General features: G+C 41.5%; 2 protein-coding genes across 5 annotated transcripts in view; both read left to right on the top strand.

The window, feature by feature from the left end:
- The window catches only part of arhgap32b (Rho GTPase activating protein 32b), a 198,347-nt gene that overhangs the window by 54,001 nt on the left and 117,145 nt on the right, over window positions 1–27,201 (top strand). For 3 of the 4 annotated variants that reach the window (XM_049591465.1, XM_049591464.1, XM_049591463.1), the window contains exon 2: window positions 16,354–16,474. The exons of the other annotated variant lie outside the window; for it this stretch is intronic. In XM_049591465.1, coding sequence (XP_049447422.1) covers window positions 16,380–16,474 — 95 coding nt within the window. In that variant the 5' untranslated portion in view covers window positions 16,354–16,379. The remainder of the gene's footprint in view (window positions 1–16,353; window positions 16,475–27,201) is intronic. 4 annotated transcript variants of the gene reach the window in all.
- On the top strand, window positions 4,079–5,518 carry LOC125898009 (E3 SUMO-protein ligase ZBED1-like). Its single transcript, XM_049591606.1, has 2 exons — window positions 4,079–4,787; window positions 4,950–5,518. Exons 1-2 carry the CDS (start codon window positions 4,095–4,097, stop codon window positions 5,199–5,201), a joined length of 945 nt encoding a protein of 314 aa, XP_049447563.1. The 5' UTR covers window positions 4,079–4,094; the 3' UTR covers window positions 5,202–5,518.

Genomic DNA, 27,201 nt, shown 5'->3' with positions numbered 1-27,201 from the left:
TTTGACCACTGATGTCACTGTTTTCAACCCATTTTACACACTGGCCCTTTAAGAATTAGGGATGCACCAAATATTCGGTAACCAAATATATTCGGCCGAATATTGCAAAAAAACACACATTCGGTATTTGGTGGAATAAGTTAAAAGCAAGGCCGAATAATAGCGGTGCGATTTTGATAACGCAATCAAACAGCGTACCGTGACGCGTGGAGTAAAATGTCGGCAGTGTGGCGATCCGCCCATCACCGCATTTGCAACTAAAAATAGTTTTGAGCGCACAAAATAGGCTTAAATCATTCAGCACGCTGTGTGAGCAGCCTACAGATTTCAACCACCAGTAGAAACGAAAGGCGAATCCCACCGATTGTGGGTTGAACGGGGGTCACAGACACAGACAGTAATGTATTCCTGTTAAATACGGCGGCCACTGGCTTACCGGCGACGGAGAATACGGCTCCAATAATATCCTCTTCTTGGCGTCATGACTGCCCAGAAGTCCCTGAACAGCCGAGCAAGCCGAACACAGGTATGTGACGTGTCAGAGGAGAAATGAGCCCTTCACGGCCCACAAACCTCACCGCACTTTAGGGACTGTTCTTTACTTGTCAGAGGAGGAGGGTGGCTGGTTGATTCTTATTTTATTTATTTATTTTATTTTGATCCCCCCTGTGTTAATCACTGATTGATGCTGTTTTTGAAGTATGAATAAGTCAATAAGTAATTTATTCCATTGAAATATCATTGATGTATTATAGAAAAGTGATTTATCTTTTCATAAATGACAAAAGGCACATCTGCCTCATTTTCGCTGTGGTATCATGATACTACTCAGAACCATGATATTTTCATTGATATCGTACAGTGGGATCCAATTTTGGTACCGTGACAACACTAATCTGGAGGGGGTTCATCTGCAAAAACTAATGAAAAACTAAACAGCGATATTCGCTATTCGGTACTCTGTATTCGGCCAAGCGTTTAATATTATTCGGCTTCGGCTTCGGCCACAAATTTTCATTTCGGTGCATCCCTATTAAGAATACCTTGATGGAATTTCTCGAATGTAGAAATAGGTTTAATTAGTTTGAATGTTATTGAAAAGAATGATACCAGTACAGCAGAATATTTCAAGGTTCTTGAGTTAAGTGTGTAAGAAGGTGAAGTAGTAGAGTGAGGAGGGGCAGACAGCAACTTAATGGAGATGAGACTTCTCAAAGTTCTTCTTCTTATGCCTGAACCGTGAGTCCAATCGTCAAATCATAATACAGTTGCAATCAAAATTATTCAACCCCCATTGCATATTAGGCTTATTGGCAAAATGTACAATTTTTCAGCTGTTTGCAATAAACAAAGTAGACAAGAACAGTTGAAATAGTTTAATAAAACTAATATTACCATGATTTTTTATCCAAATTCAACACAAAACTGCTACTTTTAATCACTACTGCAGTCTCAAAATTATTCAACCCCCTGTCTCAAGCACACCTGATGCAACTAATCACAATTATTCAACCCCCTGTTTCAAGCACACCTGGTGCAACTAATCAAGGGCTTCATTAGTTCAGGTGTGCTTGAGACAGAACACATAAATACCTGGACTGGCTAGGGTTTTGTTGAGAGTGACGCTTGATTGCATGTTAGAAATATGGCTAAGTCAAAAGAATTGTCCAAAAAGTTCAGAGAAGAAATCATTGCCTTGCACAAACAAGGAAAAGGATACAAAACGATAGCAAAAGCTCTGAATGTTCCTAGAGATACAGTCGGAAGCATAGTTCACAAGTTCAAAGTTAAAGGAACAGTGGCTACACTACCTGGACGTGGCAGAAAGAGTAAACTATCAGCGGCTGCCACCAGATTCCTGAGGAGGCAAGTGTTCAAAAACCCTCGAGTGACTGCAAAACACCTGCAGCAAGACTTGGTGGCAGCAGGCACTGAGGTTTCATTTGTACAATAAGACGCATACTAAACACCGAAGGGCTCCATGCCCGGACTCCAAGACGTATACCACTACTGACCCAAAAGCACAAGAAACGTCGGCTCCATTATGCTCAAAACCATATAAATAAGCCACAGAAGTTTTGGAATTCTGTTCTGCGCAGCGATGAAACAAAACTGGAACTTTTCGGGCCTTTGGAACAGCGGTATGTCTGGAGGAAGAAGAATGAAGCATATGCTGAAAAGAACACCCTGCCTACAATGAAGCATGACGGTGGCTCAGTGATGCTCTGGGGCTGCTTTGCTGCCTCTGGCACTGGAAACCTGCAGTGTGTGGAGGGCATGATGGATTCAGTTAGGGCTGAAACGATTCCTCGAATAATTCGAGTAACTCGATTACAAAAAATGATCGAGCAATTTTCTCTGCCTCGAGGAATCGTTTAATTTTGCCAGCTCAAAGCATGGTATTTCGCCCGGACTACTTTTAATGCGGCACAACGCGCTGACGTCACGCACGTACAGGAAGACTGAAGAGGCGGCGGATATGTTTGGTTTTAACCATGAATGTAGAGGTAACGACGAAGAAGGCGACGAAAGGGACGAGAAAGGCACAAAGAAAAGGCAGAAAATGTCAAAAGTGTGGGAGCATTTCAAGCTGGACACCAAGGTGAACACTGTTGCATGTATTCACTGTAAGACAGCGCTTGCATACCACAACAGTACGTCTTCAATGCTGCAGCATCTCCACCGAAGGCATCCTGTTTACTCCGAGAGCGGAGGACCGTCACCCGAGACAAGGTAAAATTAAGTTAACGTAGCGCTAATTAATGAGATTAACGTTACTGTACCTTGCTAACATAACGTTAGCCCTGCGGAGGGCTAGGTTTCTAGTCGTTATGACTACTGTCGTGTCGATGCGCGTGGCTAATCTTTCATACAGGCTTTATTTAATCTGTAAAAACACAGCGCTGTAGAGTGATGAGGGTGAAAAATAAAAACATAATAAAGCTAACTGGGTAGTTGTCAATTTTAGCTCAGTAGTCATTGATGGATAAAGCATCAAGTAGCACTGCTGCCTAATGTGCTCCAATACAGCAGGTATCATAATTTTATTTTGAACACTGCAAAAACTCTAAATCTTATCAAGACTTTAACTTAAAATTGAACTAGCTAACTAACTTAAAATTTGCTTGACACAAATGAAAGTTCAATTGAAACACGTGGGAAAAACACCTAACCTTTTAAGTGATGTGTGTTATCAGGTGTAATGACATTTTTAGATTAGAAATAAGAAAATTTCTTGGTAAGATCCTTAGTTTTTTGAGTGAAGGCAGTGAATTTGGTCAACTGGTGTAAGCTCAGGGTTTTTAAATGCACAGCCATGAACCCAACCTACTGTATTATATCATTTAGTCTTAGTAACATCAGTTAACAAATTATTATTTCTCTTCTTTTTCAGTAAATCATCACAGTCTCGCATGGACAAATTCATCTACAAAGCGCCATCATGTAGCCCTGAGCTAGCAGCTGAGCTTACAAATAGCATTTTAAACATGATAGTCACAGACATGCGCCCACTAAGCATGGTGGAGGATAGTGGTTTTAAAGCAATGGTTTCAACCTTCCACCCCAAGTACGAGCTTCCATCAAGAACTTTCTTCACAAAACAGATGGAGAAAAAGTATAAAGTCATCAAAGCCAAGATGAAGCAGGCTCTACAAGAGACCGACAGCGTTGCACTCACTACTGATATTTGGACAAGCATCTCAACGGAGGCTTATATGGGGGTGACATGCCACTATATTGGGAAGAACTGGAACATGGTGTCCCACTCCTGACGATGCCCTTGAGGAGAGACACACAGCTGCAAATATTGCAGAGTGGATTGAGGAGGTGATTGCCAAATTTGACATTCCAGCAAAGAAAATCAAGGCTGTCGTCCCGACAACGGTGCCAATGTCGTAGCAGCAGCAAAGATTTTGGAAGGAAGACACGGATGGGCATCAGTGAGATGTGCAGGACACACCCTCAACTTGGTTGTGCAAAGCTCACTGAAATTCCACCAGGCTATCTCCAAGTGTGTTGCTGCTGCGAAGCCTTGTCGAACACTTTAAAAGAGTGAACTGGCATGCACCAAGTTGAAGGACAAGCAGAAACAAATGGGCTGTAAGGACAACATGCTGGTGCAAGATGTCTCCACACGCTGGAACAGCACTTATGCCATGTTGTCCAGGCTACACGAACAGAGATGGCCAGTGACTGCCACACTCTCCGACCCAGCAGTGACCCAGAGAGGGAAACACTACCTGGACCTGAAACCTGAACAGTGGAATCTGATTGAGGAGCTGAACCAGGTCCTTGAGCCCTTTGAATCAGCCACAGTGTTTCTGAGTGGACAACACTATGTCACACTCTCTGCACTTCCACATCTTGTGCACAAACTTAAAAAGAACATACAGAGTCCAGAACTTGAGACTGCACCTGTGAGTTCATTCCAGACTCATGCAACAGAACAGGTCACAGAAAGATGGCAAGGACTACTTGAGTTTACTCCTGAATCTCCAAACATCACCCTACTTGCTGCTGCTCTGGATCCCAGGTTTCGAAAACTGAGGTTCTTGGCTGCTGAGGAAGTAGTCAAAGTCCAAAGCGCAGTACGAGCCATGGCACTTGCAGCCAAACAGCAAGTGAGGCAGCCCACTGCAAGTAAACATGGAGCAGACAGCACAGCACAGGACTCCCCACCAGCAGCACATGCCAAGACGACTACATCATTCCTTGACTCAGACTCCACCACCAGTGACGAAGAACAAGATGAGGAGCAGCAGTTACTCCAAGCTGTACATCAGGAGGTGAAGGAAATATTATTTTTTAATTTTGGCTCTTAAACAATTTTCACAATAATGATGATAGAAATGTACTACAGATAATGACCGTAATACAACTGAAAGTAGTGCAAAATACTGTATAAATAAAACATTTTTAATATTATTGTTGTCACACTTATTCCACAGGTCTACATGTATTTTGGAGAACATCCCCTTTCCAAGAAGGAGAATCCACTGACTTGGTGGGAAAAGAACGCAGCACGGTATCCAACATTGGCAGAGCTGGCAAGGTCCCTGCTGTGTATTCCAGCCACATCAACGCCATCAGAGCGTCTGTTTTCAGCTGCAGGTAACATTGTATCAAAGAAGAGGGCAAGCCTCAGCCCTGAGCATGTTGATATGCTTACCTTCCTTCACTGCAATAAAGTGCTCCTTTAAAGGTTTGCACACACATGCCATGAGAGAGACAGATAACAAGGTGTGGCCCTTGCCTTGATTCTTCTGCATATTGCACTCACAACAGAAATGTGTGGAACTATTGATGCATGGACTCGTTCTAGTTCAAATGTTTTTGCCTCCTATATGCCACAAAGAATTCCAAAGGAGAAGACTGTTATGCCTGTAAATTCTGTTACTTGTAGCCAAAGTATTTTTTTTCTATTTTTATTAATGCGAAATGTTTTTGGTACTTAGAAGAATACACTAAGTTGAAAGTTATTTTATTTTACAGTTGTGTTTTATTTATTTATTATATTTATTTATTTTTTTTCTATTTTTGTTTCTATTCTATTTTATTTTTTCTCTGAGATGCAATTGCTGTTGACTGTTCTAAACAATGCTCATCTAAAAATAAAGGCATTGATTGTCTAAAAAAGGAAACCAATGGTTCATTATTAGGTGAAATGTCTTTTTTTTCTCATGTATATTTATAATTGCTCTTTAACTAAACAAAAATATGTTTTATCCGATTACTCGATTAATCGATGGAATTTTCAGTAGAATACTCGATTACTAAAATATTCGATAGCTGCAGCCCTAGATTCAGTCAAGTATCAGGAAATCTTAGGTAAAAACGTCTTGCTGTCTGTGAGGAAGCTGAACCTTGGGCGTCATTGGACCTTCCAACAGGATAATGATCCCAAGCATACCTCAAAGTCCACCAAGGCTTGGTTTCAGAAGAAGAAATGGAAGATTCTAGAGTGGCCGTCACAGTCGCCTGACTTGAACCCCATAGAAAATCTCTGGTGGGATTTGAAGAAGGCGGTTGCAAAACGCACACCCAAGAATATTACTGAACTGGAGGCCATTGCCCATGAGGAATGGGCTGAGATTCCTCAGGAACGTTGTCTGAAGCTAGTGTCTGGCTATGCATCACGTTTGCAGCAGGTCATAACAGCAAAAGGGTGCTCTATTACGTACTGAAGATGCTTGTCATGAAGGGGTTGAATAATTTTGAGACTGCAGTAGTCATTAAAAGTAGCATTTTGTGTTGAATTTGGATCAAAACCCTTGTAATATTAGTTTCAATGAACTACTTAAACAGTTCTTGTGTAATTTGTTTATTGTAAACAGCTGAGAAATTGTATATTTCGCCAATAAGCCTAATAAGCAATGGGGGTTGAATAAATTTGATTGCAACTGTACATACACAGTCGGATATCCCTTGTTTTTTATTTACAGATTGAGTGTAGTTCTACCTCACCTCACCTCAGCAAACAAAAAAACACTGTGTCAGTGTAAATGTCACAGTCTGACAGATGGTAGTGAAAATTTAGTGAGTACAGGGGATCTCAGAACACACACCAAGGCTGATGCTGCTTAGGGAAATAATTTAGTGCAATATTTGTCTCTCAAAATCATTTATCAAACAAAATGTGGAGAAAGGAGCTTGAAATGACTGGTACGATATGTAGCTTATAGAAGGGGACTGTCTCAGGGCATTACTCCAGTAATATAGGAAAGACTTTCTCATGCTATTACAATGAAAGGTATAGTCAGTTAAGCCAACTGGTGTGTCTAAGTGAATCATTGGTAAAAAGAAAAGTGTGTGGGAACATGTTTTTAAAATTTTAAAAATATGTTTATAAAATTATTGCAGATATTTCAAACAATTTAATCTTCAGCGATTATGTGAACAGTGCAACCCTGAGACAAGCATGTCTGCTACAGAAAATAAACACGTGCACAAATAACTCTGGTAGCGCATTCACTGAATCCTCTTTTGAACTGATTTTGAACTGTACTGTGATCCCAAGAATCACAATCGAATTGCAGTTATGACCTGAACACACCCTGTGTGATACTGATGCAGGACTGAAGCTGCTGCTGCTCTGCTAATGCCGCTGTCTCTGCTGTCATTATGCAGCCTGTGTAGACAGACAGCCTTAGCATCTGGTTTTTGTATGCAAAGGAAAGGGTTCACAGTCGGCCTTCACACCTATGTCAAATGACTCTAAAGTAGTCACAGGTATTTATCAGCCCCGGCTCCAATCCTCAGGGATGGAAACGCAGCAACCACGTAAACGTGCTAATATTAGCTTCTTAACCATCGAGATGCAGTGAGGCGCCACCACAAAATACTGTCCAAGCAGCTCTCAAGCATCATTCCAAATTAGTCTGCGCCAAGTTTTAAAGAGAGACTGAATTAGTGAGAGAATTAACCACCAAAAAGAAGTAACCACCTTAATTTTCTCAATAGCCTCCTTGCTGCTTTCTACTGTTTACTAACCTGTGTTCAGGCCTGTCGGTGACGTAGAATGTGACACACTGCTGCAGAGCTATGTAAACAGCTCTGGTGAGCATCTAGCTTTTGTATGTAATGAGAAAGGTTCACAGTTGGTATTTACTCCCAGGTCAGATGATTCTGCAGCAGTCAGGAATGAATGGGACTTTGACTTCCTGAATCAACAAACAGCAACATTTCAAGGTATTCCATGTAAAAATAATCACTAATACAATAAAGCATTCAAACGGGAAATACACGCTGTCTGTGCCAGGTATATTGCAAGTTTCTACATACAAACTGCAGTGGACATTCCAATTAGCAAAATACATTACAGTTAGTTCTTAGCTAGAGCAAAGAAGACTGCCAGACTCATGTGATATGAGTGCAGCAAAAATAAATAAGGAACAGATGTTTTAAGAGATATGCTACTGCAGTGTGTGTGTGTGTGTGTGTGTGTGTGTGTGTTGTGTGAATATAATGTTGATAAAAGGCTCCATGAAGAGGAAAACTCAAACATAGTTTTGACACTGTCCCAGCTAAACTTTGGTGCACACTCAGAGCACTGTCACAGATGCATGCTGCTCAGGTTGTCGCGCTTTCAGGTGGTAAATTAAGTTTGTAGTGGATAAGCTCTGTGTTGATTAAATGCCCTCTTGATATTTCAGCAAAACAAGCTTTACAAATTGCGACTTTTTTTTGCTGTCCATGTTATGGCTGCATACTGCTGACATTCACCTAGGCATTCAGACACACTGTAGAAGAGTGTTAGAGAGTCCATGGAAAGTTGAATGCTGTTGCTGGGTGCTCCAAGCACTGGCCATGAAGTGCCGAGACAGTATTGCCTACTTTGCATATCAATATGTTTGAATAGTCAGTGATTTTTAATAGAGGGATAGGGACTGCACTTGATGGGCTGTGGTCACCACGGTCTTTTTACAGTTAGGTGACAAAATCTGCACTACATAATAAGGCTGGGTGATATGCAGAAAATCAAATATCAATATTAATATAAATATCAATATTGATAATAAGACAAAATTGTAGGGTTGACTATCGGTGCTTTCACAAAATATTTACATGATGAGATTTTTTGATAAATAATCATCAGTAATGTAGATATAATGACTACCTGAGTGCAGGCAAATAATGGAACAGTTAAACAGTCTGGTAAGTTTGGAAGATTGCATCATTTGAATTGGTGCAGCCTTTAAAACCAGGAAAAGACAACACTTACGATATAATGATTTCCTAAATTTAATATTACAATATCAAAAAATTGACTGATGAATTCCTCAGCCTTACAACATAGCGCCTGTGTAGTGTAACTCTTGCATGCCGTTAAATCTTTTACGGACGTTTGTCGTCCCCAGAGGATTAAACCTACTGACTGACTGTTCCTCTAACATCGCTGTAAGCTAGGGCTGTTCAATTACAAATTCAACTGGGCCGAATATGTGTATCTATCTATCTATCTATCTATCTATCTATCTATCTATCTATCTATCTATCTATCTATCTATCTATCTATCTATCTGTGTGTGTGTGTGTGTGTGTGTGTGTGTGTGTATGTATATATATATATACATATATATATATATAATTTTTTTTTTTTTTTTGAGAATTAACACCCCACTTAAACTGAATGGACAGTAAGTACTGCAGCAGGAAACTCCTCATATTGGCAACAATGATGATAAAATAAACACAGCACGTTGCATTCCTTCTGTGAAGTCCTGCATTACTGCACTGAATTACATGAGTAAATGAACAATGGACAATTTGTGAATCACAACTTCATCATTTTCATGTCACTGGCTGATCACTAATAGCTATAATTTGACCACTAGCAATAGAGGGCCGAGCATTCAGAGTATGCCTACAATTAGACTGCTAGTAATGACAGCAGGAATTAACAAAGGTCACTAACCCTTATCACACACCATCTGTTGTTTGGCGGTGACATGTCTCAGTCTCAAACTGCTTTGCCTATGTCATTAGGGAATTAGACCAAAGATGATGATAAAAAAAAATCATTGCATACATTAGGCCTTGTTACAGCATTTATGTCTGTATTTTCTCTTTAAATGGTAACTGCAATGTTGTAAACCAGAAGAGGTCATGAGAGTGAACTTTGCCTTTCTAGTATTGATTACATGTAGAGAGAATTGTGTGCATTTACAGTACAGGCCGAAAGTTTGGACACACCTTCTCATTCAATGCGTTTTCTTTATTTTCATGACTATTTACATTGTAGATTCTCACTGAAGGCATCAAAACTATGAATGAACACATGTGGAGTTATGTACTTAACAAAAAAAGGTGAAATAACTGAAAACATGTTTTATATTCTAGTTTCTTCAAAAATAGCCACCCTTTGCTCTGATTACTGCTTTGCACACTCTTGGCATTCTCTCCATGAGCTTCAAGAGGTAGTCACCTGAAATGGTTTCCACTTCACAGGTGTGCCTTATCAGGGTTAATTAGTGGAATTTCTTGCTTTATCAATGGGGTTGGGACCATCAGTTGTGTTGTGCAGAAGTCAGGTTAATACACAGCCGACAGCCCTATTGGACAACTGTTAAAATTCATATTATGGCAAGAACCAATCAGCTAACTAAAGAAAAACGAGTGGCCGTCATTACTTTAAGAAATGAAGGTCAGTCAGTCCGGAAAATTGCAAAAACTTTAAATGTGTCCCCAAGCGGAGTCGCAAAAACCATCAAGCGCTACAACAAAACTGGCACACATGAGGACCGACCCAGGAAAGGAAGACCAAGAGTCACCTCTGCTTCTGAGGATAAGTTCATCCGAGTCACCAGCCTCAGAAATCACAAGTTAACAGCAGCTCAGATCAGAGACCAGATGAATGCCACACAGAGTTCTAGCAGCAGACCCATCTCTAGAACAACTGTTAAGAGGAGTCTGCGCGAATCAGGCCTTCATGGTCAAATAGCTGCTAGGAAACCACTGCTAAGGAGAGGCAACAAGCAGAAGAGATTTGTTTGGGCCAAGAAACACAAGGAATGGACATTAGACCAGTGGAAATCTGTGCTTTGGTCTGATGAGTCCAAATTTGAGATCTTTGGTTCCAACCGCCGTGTCTTTGTGAGACGCAGAAAAGGTGAACGGATGGATTCCACATGCCTGGTTCCCACTGTGAAGCATGGAGGAGGTGTGATGGTGTGGGGGTGTTTTGCTGGTGACACTGTTGGGGATTTATTCAAAATTGAAGGCACACTGAACCAGCATGGCTACCACAGCATCCTGCAGCGACATGCCATCCCATCCGATTTGCGTTTAGTTGGACGATCATTTATTTTCCAACAGGACAATGACCCCAAACACACCTCCAGGCTGTGTAAGGGCTATTTGACCAAGAAGGAGAGTGATGGAGTGCTGCGGCAGATGACCTGGCCTCCACAGTCACCGGACCTGAACCCAATCGAGATGGTTTGGGGTGAGCTGGACCGCAGAGTGAAGGCAAAGGGGCCAACAAGTGCTAAACACTTCTGGGAACTCCTTCAAGACTGTTGGAAAACCATTTCAGGTGACTACCTCTTGAAGCTCATGGAGAGAATGCCAAGAGTGTGCAAAGCAGTAATCAGAGCAAAGGGTGGCTATTTTGAAGAAACTAGAATATAAAACATGTTTTCAGTTATTTCACCTTTTTTTGTTAAGTACATAACTCCACATGTGTTCATTCATAGTTTTGATGCCTTCAGTGAGAATCTACAATGTAAATAGTCATGAAAATAAAGAAAACGCATTGAATGAGAAGGTGTGTCCAAACTTTTGGCCTGTACTGTACATGGCTCGCTGGTACATCAGAGCTGCTCTGTTTTCAAGGAGTTTAGCATGAGGTGGAATCTGCTGGGAGAGAAAACAGCAGTATAATCTGATACAGAAACTTCAAGTAAAACACAGACTTCATGGGATATACACTCTTATGTTGGTACATATGCAGTGTTCATTTTGGCACTTGATTATGATTCAGTTTTAGTCTTTTGACAAAAATGTAAATTAATTGTAGTCAAGTATTAGTCCTTTCATTTTTTCAACTAAAATGTCAACTAAATGTCCTTAGAGATCCAAAATTCGAGAGTAGTCCTCCTGGCTATGTGTAAGAGTATTCAAGGCAGATTCACACAAGACAGCCAGGTGAAAATTATTTTTTCACATATCCCTCCTTTTACACACATCACATACATGCATTCTGAAGGGTTCATAGCACAGGGTCAGCCATAGTATGGTGCCCTTGGAGCAGTTTGGGTGTTCAGTGCTTTGCTCATGGGTACTTCAGCAATGCTGAGGAAGGAGCCTGGCACCTCTCCAGCTGCCAGTCCACACTCTATTATTGGTCTGTACGGGTGACTTCAATCAATGACCCTCCTGTTCCCAAGCCAAGTCCCCTGGAACTGAGCTACTGCTGCCCACTAAAGTATTAAGTGTTGAGCTATATAAAGCTTAGCGTTAGGCTGTAATAAACTTATAATGGCTGCATCATACGCTGTTAAGTAGGACAAGTTTAACACTTCCTGACTCAAACCTGTGGTAAGACATGCGCTTAGATTCTAATAAGAACTTTGCCATCAGTAATGCTGCCATCCTGGTGATGTTTTCTGTGTATAGACTGTTCAGCCTCGCTTTTTAATCTCATATCTCCTCGAAACTCAGGCTCTGTCCTCTCTCAAGGTCGGCCATTTTATGGCTTTTCTGCTGCATCAGGTACTTGTGGGAAGCTCAGCCTGCTTTGCCCTGCCTGCCTGGCATACACATACTCACTTCCTCTCTACATTAATGCACACATTTAATTCCCTCTACACACAATAATAACAGAGATGTTTGTTTCCACGCCTACAGCATATGCACATATACCACACAAAAACATTCACTTAATGTCAGATGGCTCCAGCTCATGTCCTTCCTGTGTGACTTGGGAGCTGTTTATGGCTGATTAAAAAGCAGGAGTTTACAGTAGCCCAGGACATGATGTGAATTTTAACATCCTGTGTCCACAGCTTACCCTGCCTTCATGCTCATGTCACACCACTCACTTGTACATAACAGTCGATATCATCATGCGCTGTAGTTGTGTGGTCAATACTGTGTTGGTTTAAATAGCTGAACTTGATGAGCACCTACAGAACCACAGGAGTTTATAATCTTTCCACCCAGACTCACAGGCAGCCAGGTCATTAGAATGTTCTTATTCCATGGACAATCACGGGTCAATACAAGGTGGCGCATTAGTTTCTTATTGGTCCAGAGGGAGGCTTAGTCACTCATGATTCATACTGTCGCCTTGTTATTTTTAGAACAGATATCCCTGAATCTCATAGAATGACAAATGTTTATTAAACTTAAGCATTTTAGAGGAATTCCTGTTAAAGTAAAAGAAAAAAAGGGTCAGCTTTTAGAATGGATATTTTTTATTGACGGCATCTGTTACAGATAGTATGTATATGGTGTTTTGTCTAAACTGCACAGCAAACAGAGCCCCTGGGATTACGTATGCCCAGCAAGTCTTTGTCAGATGTAGAACCAGCTGCTTCAGTGCGGCCTGTGAGGATCCTCTCCTCCCACGCTTTCTCCTCCTGCGCCCCCTCCCACCTTCCTTCCATCTCTCTCCTCTTGGCGTCATCCTCCTGGGATTACAGTGCATAACCATTGACTGCCACAGAAAAACAGGCTGTATGGACCTTTCTCTCCTCCCCTGTTTTATTGGGTCATTCCTGCTGTGTTCCTGTCATCTATTTTCGTCTGCTGACAACGTCACATTTGGATTTGATTGGGAGGTTGTCATGTGGTGGGTCATATTATAGCAATAATACCCAAGAGGGCGTTCTCTGCTGTGATTATGGGTCCATCGACGATTCAGTGGGTAGGAGATGAACACTCTTGATAGTCCCAAACTAACCTTAATCACAGTCTTAAACAACAGATAGCAATGCACAGACTGTGTGAGTAGTGTGCATACAAAGACTGATGATGAATAATAACATAAGGAGTGATAATAGCTGGTCGCCCAGTTGGTTGAAATCTCCTCTTGTGTTAACTGATTTATACCAGAGTCTGGGAGAAAACTCTAAATTACTTAAGAACTTTTTTAAGCAGGTAAACATGCACTTAAGAGCTGAAAACACACGTTTATATCATGAATAATCAGCAGAAACTTTGATAACTTTTTTTATTTTTATTTTTTTTATAAAAATGAAAAATAAAAAAAATGTTTTTCAAACATGAGAATAGTCCCTTTTACACTGCCTCTTCAAGGCTGGAATTTCACACAGTTATGTTGCTTTGCTGTTCTTCATAAAAGGTACAATTTCAGAATGGCGGATAGAGTTGTTCAGCCTTTGAGTTGGCATAGGAGGTAGTAACAGTGCCGAAATGATGTTGATGTAAAAGGGACAGCTGGCAGGACAGGATTATGGATGAGATGGTTTTGACATTTTAACTACGTGTTATGTCTAAGATCCACTGTGGGAGATTTTAAAAGTAGCTACTAGCGGTTAGTAGCTAACTCGAAGACAAACAGTGGGGGGAAATATCCCCATACTGGGAAAACAATATGTCCAGGAGCTCCTTGCTCTCGGAGCAGAAAACGAGATCAGCCACCATATAATAGAGGTTTTAGATGAGTATTATTGCCATGTTAATGCTGTTGTTATTGCTTATAAATCGCTGCTGATTAGTGTTATAATTCACACAGGAGGCTGGCGTTGTTGTGTTACATGTTATGCCTCTTTTGCTTTAGCGATGCCAGCATGCTGTCCAAATAACACACTGGAGCATCATGATGCTGCCATCTTTGGTTCTGTGACAAAATGCAAAGGCGTGTGAAGAAAGAAGGGACTTTGTAGCAGCCTTAAAGTGCAGTCTCTGTGTCAGAAGGGCTAATGACACTTTGGGCTTTGGAAAATTGTCATTGAGGTGGTTCAGTCCAATGAATATCTCTGCAGCCCCTATCTTACTGCAAAAAACCCCCCCACTAACACCAGCTAAAGTCTGACTTTTGTTTGTAATGGGAACAGTTGAAATTCACACCTGGTGAAATGACGCCTTAAGTAGTCAGGGGTATTTGTCGGCTCCACCTCAGATCGGACGTGATGGAAATACAACATCTGGGTGAGCACACAAATTTTGGCCCCTTTGCCAGCAAGATGCAATGACACACCACCACAAAACACCATCTGTCTCTGTCTAAGCAGCTCTCAAACATTGTTCCAAAGTAGTCTGCATGGAGTTTGAGAGAGAGAGAGGAAGACTGAATAAGTAAGAGATATGAAAAAGAAGTAACCACCTGAATTTCCACTGGCCTCCATGCTGCTTTCTGCTGCTGACTAACCTGTTTTTTGTTCGATGACACTGAATGTCACACACCACTAAAAAAAAAAAAAGGAAGTGTGCTCTTCTGCTGCAGAGCCATATGCACAGCTCTGGTGTCCTGGTAATGGGGAAGGACTCAATATCTGATTTTAAGCAGACTCTCCAGTGTTTAAAAATCCCCTGTATACACACTAATTGTGGTGGCAAATGGGTATGAGTGCACGGCTGGATGACAGGCTGGAGAGGACTGGGACCACAGAGGCCCTGTACAAGAAAAGGCCAGAGCTAGCTCTACTTCCTTCTGAGGCTTTAACAAGATGTTGCAGATGTTCTACCAATCTGTGATGGCCAGCACTGTCCTCTACACTGCTGTGTGCTGGGGACGCAGTGTTAGGGCTAAAAAGAAATCTTGGCTTAGTGATTGGAGTAGGAGTTGAGCTGGACTCTCTGGAGGAGGCGATGGAGACGTGGATGCTGTCCAAGTTAGTTAGCATCCTGAATATCTCCCACCCTATCCCTGACATGCTTGTTGAGAAGGGAAGAGTATACAGCCCAAGATTTCCATCCCCAAAGTGTTACACCGAGCTGCTGAGGAGATCATTCCTGCTGACGGCCATAAAACGGTTGAACTCATCCTTGCTGTGTTGCAGAGTGGACATTAGTGGACTGAGAGGCCTGAGGCTTACTGGACTTGCTAACTAGACTTACAATTACACTGCAGTTACATACTGTCTTACTTCTGGCACAGTGCAATACATCTTTTTAACTTGTAACATACAATTACATTCATTTTGCACACCTCACTGCAGTTGCATGCTTGTGCTTGAAGGGAATACTTGTTTTACTTTTATGTTAGTACTTGTGTTTGACATTCGATTTTGCACTGTTCTTTATTCTGTGTGGTTCATGCATGTTCTGCTGCTGTGCCATGCAACCCCCCCCCCCCCCTCAACATTTTTGTATGAAAGCTGCGCCTGGACATAGTGCTGTTGGAGATAGGAAAAAAATGCATTTTAAATAAAACACGGATTGGCTGGGAAAAAAATTGATCTGGCCATTGATATTCTGGGTTGAAATAGAGACTTCAGAGAGTGCAGTCACTACAGGATATCCAGTGTTGGTGTTTGACTGTTAATTCACACAGGAGTGTGTGTGCCAGAATCTCCATGTGTTTACGCTAAAGTGAAATCCTGCTCTGCAAGCTTCATCAGCATGACTTACTTGATCTACAGACTACACAATTAATGATTTTTCTCTCCCTGTGCTCTCTTATCCTGCTCCCATGTCAATCTCCTCGATCGTTTTCTCTTTTCACCATACAATTTTCACAGACCTGTCTCCTCTCTCATTATTCTCCACTTTTTTCTACCCGTCATTCTCCTTCTTGCTTCTACATGTGATTTCTTTTATCTCATTCCTGTTTCTCCCTCCTGATCTACCTCTTCACATCCTCCTCCTCCCCTCCCTCTCTCCCTCTCTCCCTCTCTCCCTCCCTCCCTTCCCCTCCTCTCCCCTCCCTCTCTGCTTCTCTGGCAGGCTGCTCATTGCAGTGAGTCAGTATCATGGAGGCAGGCAGCGGGGCTGCCGCAGCGGTGGGGAGTGCAGCACTAGGACTGCTGGGAGCCACAGCCACGTCCAGCCATGACATCTTGGACAGGTAAGAGCAAAGGATGAGGCTGATGCACACCCTTAGGAACGGACTGCCCCGTTTTCCGGCAGAGTGAAGAGAGGGGAAAGAGTGTGTGTTTGTGGAGAGAAAGACCACACCTCAGGTTGTGGTTTGGTGAGCATGCCAGTTTGTTTATAGTCAGAGTAGGGGGCATGCAGTGTGTGTGAATGTGAGTGGATGTGTGTATGAATCTGTGTGTGTGTTCGCCTGTTTTCTTGTATTCTCTGTGCATGTGGGTGTCTTCTGTGTATCATTACTCTCACTGTATGTGAGGCAAATGCTCAGGTTTTGACAGTTGGAGAACCTGCTTTATGCTTGCAGCAGTGCCGGTGTAGAGTGTGCATGTGTGCGTGCATGTGCTGGAGTGTGTGTTGATGATAGAAGGGTGGGGGGTTACTTGGCTTTCTCTATGCCTCAAGGAGAAATGACACCAGGGTATGCGCATGCAGGGAAGGAGGGGGAGGCATCAGTAGACGTGCCTGAGTGCTGTAGCTGAGCCGATAGGGTGAGTTTGCACAGTCACCACCCCACCCCCTATTTAACCCCCACCCACACCCCACCAGCCCATAGCAACTGGGCGACAGCCATTACCATCCGTCACCGCTGGAAACCCCTCATTCAGATTTCTTACTGACGGAGCCAGTCAACTCCCAGCTCCAAGCACCGCTGCCTCCACCGAGGGGCCAAATGTATCAGCTTTCAGCTTGTTACGTCATCGCTACAGCTGTACACCCACATGCCCGTGCACTGTCATCACACACACACACACACACATACACACGCACACACCCTCAAGCATGTACATTCACAAAACAAATTTGGACTTGTATCCAATATACATGCATGCTTCACAGGGATGTTTTAGGACAAACATTGCTGTCCCACGTGCAGGCGATAGACACACACACAACAAACAGCCATTAGTCCTTCTTGTTGGTGCTTCTCGCCATGTTTCCCCTCGTGCACAGCCAGCTCCCGCATCAGCTATCAGGTGCCGTAAGGATCACTTATCTCCTCTACATTACAGTTGTTACACTCTCTGAGGTATAACTAATCTCCAACACGTCCCAGGGATCTCCTTTGACACATTGTACAATCAGAGATGGAAATTAAGGCTGTGACTCATTTAGTTATTTCCTTACTATTTCTGTTAGTCACCACTCACAATCTGACTCCACCAGCCTTCTCTGAAACACACTCAAATATACATCCACACGTACAACTGTTCCCATGCCACCAGGCAGCCAATGGCTTCTCTCCCTCACATTATTGCAAAGGCAGTACGATGTGGGTTTGTTCCAATTGCTGGATTAATGGTGCGTGTGTGTGTCACTGGCTACACTGGCTATACATTTGTGTCTGTTTTTGAAAATGTGTACTGCTGTACATTATCTTTTTTGGAGGTTGGGGGGATTACTGTTACGCCCCCCCCCACCAACTCCTGAACTGGGTCTAAATCCTGCACTGGGGTTACCATGGCAGCAGCAGCTTAGCATACATTAGACAGCGGTCCAATGTTACTACTGAGAGTGAGTGAGTGAAAAGAAGAGAGGAGAAAAAAAGAAAGCGGTTGAAAAGAGATGAAGATGTGAAGAGGGAAATGAAATAGAAAAGGGGAAAGAAATGTTTCACTTCTGCTGAATAGCTTCTACCTGATGTCATGTACAGAATATATACGAGGGCGTGTGCGCTCAGTCTGTCGCCCGTTGCAGCAGAATATTTCTTTTAACAGAGACGACAGGGAGGGCGTTTGGCTGGGGCTAGTGCATTGCAAAAGTTGTCTGGTGAGTCCTGGTGGACAGGGGTGGAGCAGAGGATCAGCAGGCAGGACTGAGGAGGGCGGATTGGGGACATGAGGCCCCCAGGAGGTGACACAGAGAAAGAAAATGAAAATGCTCTAAAACTGTTGTGATTCTTTAATCCAGTCAGACAGATGAGCAGACAACAGAACCATACTCTGGAGGAGGTGGCCCACGCCAGCAACCAAGCTCTCATGAATCTGAAGCAAAATAGATCATGAGGCTGCTGGTTTAAGGTGCGCACAGGCTGTGAGGGGTGCAGCATTCCATCTGCTTGTACAGACAGTCGGTTTAACATAAGTAATGTGTTGTTTTCAGTAAATTAAGCAAGTTGTGCTTTTTCCTTTTACTTTAGGTAAAAGTCTTTGGACTACTAGCTGAATTATGTCTGTCTTTTTGTCACTACATTGTTTTTCAAGCCATTCTGACCATGTTTACATATACAAAATATTCTTTTTTTTTTTTGCACTCATTCTAAAAAAGACAGTATGTTTCCATGGCTAATGAGAGTGAATATTCCACTAATACTCCTGTTTGCATGCAGCCCTGCATGCTCTGATTAACCAGTCGCAACATGTCCTTTATCACGTCAAAATATAGAAAAGTGGAGCTGCTGGAGCTGCTTGTCATTTTGCTCCTTTGCATCAAAATAATATATATATATATATATATATATATTTTTTTTTTTTTACAGTTTTACAGGGGGATATGTTGGACCATGTGAACACGGCCTCCCTCTTTTATTAGCCGCTTTTACATTGCCTGTTCAAGGCTGTAATTTCACGCCATTATTCTGCCTCACCGTTATGTTTAAAAGGTTAAATCGCGGAATGGGGACACAGAGTTGTCTCGCCTTTAAGCTAGCATCAGAGGTAGTAACAGTGCCAAAACGACTTCTGTATTAAAGGGACAGCCAGCAGGACGGGATCACGAGTGGTACAGGTGGGACGTTTTGATGACATGTGCGAGCTGTCTCAAGGAAGAAGAACAGTGGCCGTAAATGTCCACAAATTGAGAAAACAATGAGATTTGGGATCTCCTTACCTTCTGAGCACAGGACGAGATTAGCTGCCACATAACAGACAGTAAATGATTTTTATTGTCCCGTTAATGCCATTGTTATTGTTCATAAAGCGTTGCCAACCCATATGTTACATATCACACAAGAGGCTGATGCTATTGTGTTTCATGTCATGCCTGTCATGTGTCTGTTGCTTCTGAGATGCCAAAATGCTGTCTAAAATCACACACTGGAGTAGTATGATGCCACCCTTGTTTTTTTTTGTGTGTGTGTAAAAATGCAAATGCAGCGTAAAGAAGGGATTTAATAAGCAGCCCTGTAGTGCCATTTCTGTGTAAAAAGGGGTATTGCTTTAACCACCTTAAAGCGATAGCACATATCCCAAAAACCTGTTGATATCCAAGGCTTTCATAATGTTAAAAAGTAGGTGTGTTTCTCCTTCTTACCAGTACGGCTGTCAAAAAAAATTTGAAGTTTGAAATATATTCAAATTAGGGCTGGGCGGTATGACCTAAAATTCATATCACGGTATAAATCGAATCCCTTCACCCTAACGGTATATATCGCGGTATAAATTTAAGTGTAAAAGTTACAATAGAAGTGTTTCTGAATGGGTTTTGTAGTCCCTTAGCAAAGCTAAATTGATAAAAAAAAACAAAACAACAACAACAAAAGCAAATATATAATGTATTTTTTAGAGCATTTATTGTGCAGAATGCAGATCTCAAAACTCAAAAAAATTAAAACCCAGTACTCTATGGTGCAAAATGTCCCCTGGGATCTATATCAAAAGGTAATTTCCTTCTTTTAGCAAAATCCTAAATGACTGAGTTGTGTTTTTTCCACCTGGACCTTTATGCTCTGCCATTTCTCCTCTAATCATCACGCTGTAACCTGTGTGCGCACGGCGAGAGAGGAGAGGGAGAGATGCTGTGCTGCTGCCAGAGGAGACACTGAATGAGTTCCCTCTGAGCGGTAAGTCGCTAAAAGAGTCTGAGAAGTCCGGGGCTGTTCATAAGACATTAACTCACTCACTCACAAGTTCTCCAGCAACACATGTTGCATGTGCTACGCTAAATCACGGACGTGAACCAGCTCCGCTGTCTCTGTGCTCGCAGCCATTTTCACACTGAGGCAGGTGCGATGACGTCATCGACGATAGGACGGTAGAGCGCAAATCTCTACCGTGGGCCAAATTTATATCATTTCTACCGTCTACCGCATATACCGTGCAGCCCTAATTCAAATATATATTTTTTTATAAGTTCGAACCTAAATTTGATCATTTGAATATCATTAATAATTAATTGATACTATTAATAATGTTGTATATCACGGCGAATCCCGTTCGGGCGGAGATGGCTTGCGCACAAACCGGGCCAGAGAGGGACGCAGGGACGGAGGGGGAGGCGCCGACGGAGGAGCCCGCTGCGCCAACACCAGCCACTGCGCTGTCCGCGATGTGTGACCTGTTGGAGGAGACATATAGGGAGAGTGTTGCACCTGCTGCCTCCCTGCCTACCCTTTTTGAAGAAGACATGAAACGTTATCAGAATGAGACACCACTACGAGCCGACCAGGATCCACTCTTGTGGTGGAAAACTACAGGCGCACTTAAGTATCCAAACATTGCTCAGATAGCGAGGCAGAAGTTGGTTACACCTGGCACTTCAGTGAGGTCAGTACAGGTGTTTTCATCCGAGTGTCACGTTCATATTGTACCAGCAATAAGCATATTATTTTTTGTGTTTTTTTGTAAAAAAAAAAAAAAAAAAAAAGTAAAATTAAATAATAATAATAATAATAATAAATTCGAATATTATTCGAACTCTACTAAATTAATTTGAAAATATTCAAACTGAATTTCATGGTGCTTTTGACAGCCCTACTGACCAGTAATGTTGGCTTTTCTTTTTGGCATAAATCTCTATCCCAGCCCTGCAAACTGTTGGTGAGTTGATTTGTGTACAGTGTAACAACCCACAGAGCTAACCACAAACAGGCAAGAAGCTCTGTGTCGCAAGTTGCAGTAAAAACCCAAACTGAGATGCATATTCCAATTGTGCTGTATACATGCTCAAAATATTCTTTCAAAACACAAATTATATCAGCATATCCTACGTCTTAATCAGAAAATGCAATATTTTGAAAAAGGCTTAATTTGGAAAAATCAAATGAATATGCTGTGTACGTGACATGTATCAAATTCAGAACATTGCCATATTCTGAATAATAGAGGAAAATTAGTGTTCATGTTCAAATGTACCCAGTTTGTTTGTAATGGTTTGTCCTTCTCAGCATGTGCAAACAGTCGTGTAATGTCATCTGTGACTCTGGAGGACCTTCTCAAGTCTGAGAAAATAACCCTGTTGATGTCATAGTGATGTCATCAGGGTTTTGAGATTACAAGTTTACAAACAGAAAGTCTGCATTACAAAGCAGAGGTGTGGCGATTAAAAGATGTGAGGTGGGGAGTGTCTAAGACAGGATGCTACTGCTGCAAAATCCTCTTTAGTACTTCACTGATACCATTGTTCATTGTCACTTTGAGCTCTACAGATTTTGCTATCACATAGAGGAAAAATTTAAGTTTTAAAGTCACCACCTTAAATGTTAAAACTTTTAAAGGAGGCTAAATATATAATAGTTTTTGTAGCATCAGCAGTACATGATTTTTGTGTCATTTTGTCTTCATGACAGAGTTACACAAGGATTTATACAGTGTTCTCCACACAGTGAAGTGCAGCTCTTTGTATCCTCAAGTAGTAACTACATGGAGTTGATAATTTGGAACTGGGTTGTTTCTTTCAGACGTGAAGTTAACACAGTAACCTTCATTTACAGTCGGAGCTGCAGCTCATTCAGTTTGTGAAACTGAAATTTTTTGAAGCAAGGAAAATAAATTATTTTATGTACCTTGTAATGTGAGTTCAACATTTAGATTACAAACAGAAGCTTTTATGAAGAGTGACCTCCACAGTTAATATTGGTATGTATTCCTAACATTAGTATTAGTACTACCATGTGCTCTGCATTTGTGCAAGAGAGAACAATTAGATTGCCTCTGCATACAGCTCGTTCGTGTTTTTTACACGCAGTGACTGTGGAAATGTGCAGGTGTTTCTGTAACTTTATATCAACAGCGGAGGAATATGTATGAGATATGAAGGCATATTTTAATTTAGCACGGCTGGTTTTTACTGGAACACAACAAGATGCCTGATCAGATTGCTTGGGCAGAGTTCTCCTGTAGGATGATACCTCATCATTAAATTACTGGTGTAAATATCTGGATAGCAGAACCTAATAGAAACAAGAGATAGACAATTGACTCCTGTCTTGTCTGCTACACCATATGCAGGGCAGATAAAGTGCCTCAGTGGGATAAACTGTTGGCCGACTGGAGAGACTTCCAACCAGTGGATGAGATCCAGAACATGCATAAGGTTGAAATCCCGTGCATTGCCTACTAATCACTTCCTCCCTGTTTTGCTTCTCTCTGTATTTATTGCTGCTTGTTGCTTTCCAAGGCTTTTCATTCACAGAGGAAATGAAGTGTGTGCAGGGTCTACTGTAGATATGACTTTTTGATTTATTTACTCAGGGCAGGCTACAATGATGAGTCATATCTTATTTACTCAGACTGTCTCAACTTGTTCTATATTTGGGTACAATTTGAGGAAAAATGTCTAAGCCTCGTTTCCACCACGCAGTCCACTTCAGTTCAATTCAATTTGTTGATCCATGTATTTTGAAATATTTAACTCTTTCAGCTGACACAGCATGAACCGTGGATGTAGATTTCGCCATGTTGTTAGCAGCGTCTCCTTCTGTTTCATTTTAAATGCTATTCAACCTCTGGGACAAAGCCTGGGGCAGAAACTGTGGAGCATGCACAGAATGCCTAGGCCAGTTTGAGTCCGATTGACTTCATACGTGCAAGAGGAATTTGACTCCCAGTCCCATTATCTGGATGTGTTAGTTCAACTTTAAGAAATTCAGTTTGGTACTATTTCAGTCGGACTAACATGTTTACATGTATTTTAAAAGTCCGTTTTAAGTCGGACTAACACAATAAATCAATTTTCTCTAATGGCATGTAAACATACTAACTGATGTGAGACTAAAAGGTGTAGCTAGAAACACTGCAGTCCAGTGTTTCTAGCTAGTGGGGGCGTTGACATATCACCGCCATACTGTGGTGATACGTCACTCTGTCACAGCTGTGAGAAAAAATACATACAGTCACAGACCTACATATTACTCAGTGCATGAACTGATGTTGTGAGTCACTCAACACACCTTAAATGTCAATATGACAACTTTGACTGCTTAATTAATTAATTTTAATAGGCTCTCTTGGATGACATACACTTCAGTAATGATTCAAGCGCTTGAAAAAGAACTATTTCAGTTTATGCAAACTGCAGATATTCTATTTCCAGGGTTCCCATGGTCATGAAAACCTGGAAGAGACACGGAATTTCACAATCTCATTTCCAGGCCTGGAAAAATCATTGAATTACTGAAGGTCATTATGAGTTTTTGTTAAGTCGTGGAATTTTGTGTGTAATAAAATTAATTGTAATCTGTAGATAACCTTCTATGACCAATTCCAAGTAGGGCTGCTTGATTATGGAAAAAATCATAATCACGATTATTTTGATCAAAATTGAAATCACGATTATGCAAACGATTATGTGGCACACGTGATGACTTATATTGTTTACACGACGGCATGTCATTTCTCTCTACATGGTCGCGTGTTTTCAATTCTCCTCTGTTCTCCGTATCACGCACGTTGGAGTTTGGCCCTGCACACACACACACACACAGACCAACCTCTCTCACTCTCCCTCTGCCATTTTCCGCACGCTGTTTTTGAAATCTTGCGCAGTCACCTGCCCCTCACATTGTTCGTAGTTCACCTACTTGACTGGCTCATGGAGTGAATAGAGGAAAGGAGGGGAGGGGGCGGTATTCCGCATGCGTGGCTTCCGTAGAAGACAAAATAACATCTCCAGGCGTGACTAAAAATTGTTTACCCTTGATTTCATTAATTTTGAAATCGTTTGACCTCAAAATCGCAATCGCGATCACCAGATGATTGATTGCACAGCCTTAATTCCAAGGCTTAAAAAGCATATACCTTCATTTGTATGTTGTAGCATTGTGTATCACATTTGCATCCAGAAGTGAGTTTATAATCAAATGATTTGAGAATGTACTGATAGTATGATCATTTCTGTTGTCCCTCACGCGTAAAAATCAATGCCAGAATGATATACCAGCAGTGCTTGTATGACTGAGCACATAGTTTGAAGTATTTAATTATGAAAAGAACACACTATTAGAGGTTGGAAAAGGTTGCTGATTGATTTTTATGCAATAATTAACATTTTGAGTAAAGTGTGCTAGTGTTTATGTTATACGTTGTGAGTTGTCTTGGAAATTTTATTACGGGTCCTTGAAAAGTCATGGAAAAGGTTTGAACTTCTATCTTTGAGAATGTGGGGGAACCCTGTATTTCCTCAGTTGGAGGAAAAAAGTGGCAGTGTCGTTCATGTGCACTCTTGCAGCGCGACACGCCACCACTCTGATCTAAACACTCTAGCCTTATCTTTTTTGGGGGGGCTGAAAATGTTGTGAGCCCGACGAGAAGTGAGCGTTGGATGGAGTACTGTCTGTGGGGAAAATGCAAAAAAAGGGCTATGCTTTAGGTACATGTCCCTATGGGTTATGTACGATTCCAATGGTACTATGGCGAAAGTGTTTGGATAAAATGTGACTTTACTGCTTTTTTTCTTATCAGCTGTAATTAGGGCTGGGCAATATGGCCTAAAAAAAAATCTCAGATTTTTTTCCACAACAAATCCGATTCACGATTTGTTTGAACCAGTCAGTCAGTTATAAGTTACATTGGACAATGCTTTAATATCAAACTCCAAATACCTGTTGCTGACTGCTCTGCTGTGTAGCTGCATAAGCTAATTTTAGCTTCACAAGCTAACAGGACTGACCAGAGTCCTGCACAGGTCCATTTTTGAAAATGTGCACCCACCTTTACCCGTTAAGCTCAGTGCCAGAACTGACCCATTACCCGTCATTATGTCAAAGTCAAAGCTCCACCTGTTAATAAAAGTCTCATGACCCCACCTGCACCCGTGATTAAACACACACACAGGCTACAGTCACTCACATGAAGCTTAGTTCTCCGTTCTTTAATTATAAACCCAGCAGAGGAAAAGTCTCTTTTCACTAGCTGTGCTCTATGCAGGGATGACAAATACATTCTGCGCAATTGCTGCCAGGTTAGGAAACAAACATTTTAGCATGCTCCTTCCACCACTATAAAACCTCAAAAGGACTCTTCTTGGGTGCCTTGAACCTCCATGTTGGTGACAAATTTGACAATGGGGTCATAGGTTCAACTTGTGTCATTGACTTTGAAAAAAGAAGGAATTGCGGCTTGATAATAGTGATTTAGATGTCAAAATATTAGTCATAAACTGCACATATTTTTTATTTGTTTTATTCTGAAATACAAAAATAGGTTTTTGTTCTCACTTCAGTATCAATTAATAGGTGATAAGATTAAAACAGTATTTTGATGTTGTTTACAGCGACACTTACCTTTCAGGAAATTTTAAGCTTTTTTTTGTTTAGGTTAAAATGCTATTAATAAGCTGATGGCACACTAAAATGTTAGTGAATTCCACCAGAGATAAAAACTCATAATTGTACCATCCGATTGGCCGAGCGTCCTGTCTGTCTTCCCCATGTGGAGGCCTGACTGATGTAACCGCTCACATAACCTTCCTCCCAGAGTGATGAAGCTTCATCCTGAGATAAAAAAAGAAGAGATGGTCGCAGAGTTTCTGCTGGACAGGTGTTTTTAGTTTGTCTCTAATGTCCCGTAGGCTATAATGTTATATATGACAACACAGCATCCAGTTGCTAATGGTTAGTTTATTGTAGCCTAACGTTGCCTGAGCCTCAGTATTATCTTCCTTGTTTGTTGCCAGTCACCAGTACTATCTAACATTAGCATTTACATTTATATTAAAAAACTCATCAGTCATCACTGAGTTTCAAAACTCCGGGGTTGTGTTTGACTGTGCAGGACAGGTAACGTTATGTTTGGATTGCTTCTAATATAACATAAAACGTTATATAACAACACAGCATCCAGTTGCTAATGGCTAATGTTAGCCTACTGTAGCATAGCCTCTGAAACATTAACGTTATCTTCTGTGTGTGTTTCCACTTACTAGTAACGTTGACGCTATCTAACGTAAGCACTGTAACCTTGTTCTAAAACTCATCAGTCATCACTGACTCCGGTTGAGTTTTAAAACTCCGGGGTTGCGTTTGACTGTCTTGATGTAACATTACACTCGCTCTTCTCTTTAGTGTATCTATTGTTACCTTGCCAACGCCTACGTCTATCATAGACATAATGAGGACATAATGGAGGAGGGGGGAGTAGGTCTTTGGAGGGAGATGGAGTTGCAGGAGGAGGGGGATGGGACTTTGGAGGGAGGCGGAAGTTGTGGATGTTCACATTTTTTCTAAGTGCTGTGTGAAATGCAAGAAAGGTAAGAGCAGCTTTAACTGGACAAGTTTGAAAACTCTCTTTACCAGCTGTCAGTCATTTTTTTCCACTCAACTACAGAATGGTCTGTCTGGAACTGACACAAGATGATTACGATTATGATGATGTGAAAAAAGACTTATCACTCACCCTGTTATAAGCAGGAAAAAACGTAGTCAAATTCTTATTTCTTCAAAAATCAAAAATAATACAGAGATGCATTTCTGCTACCACAAAATCATCTTTGACCAACAGACAGCGGCATGCAGACTAAGGATAATAACCAGACAACAGTTTTTTT

Source organism: Epinephelus fuscoguttatus, linkage group LG12 (genome assembly GCF_011397635.1).
Source record: "Epinephelus fuscoguttatus linkage group LG12, E.fuscoguttatus.final_Chr_v1".
Lineage (NCBI taxonomy): Eukaryota > Metazoa > Chordata > Actinopteri > Perciformes > Serranidae > Epinephelus > Epinephelus fuscoguttatus.
This window is presented reverse-complemented; position numbering and strand designations above follow the sequence as displayed.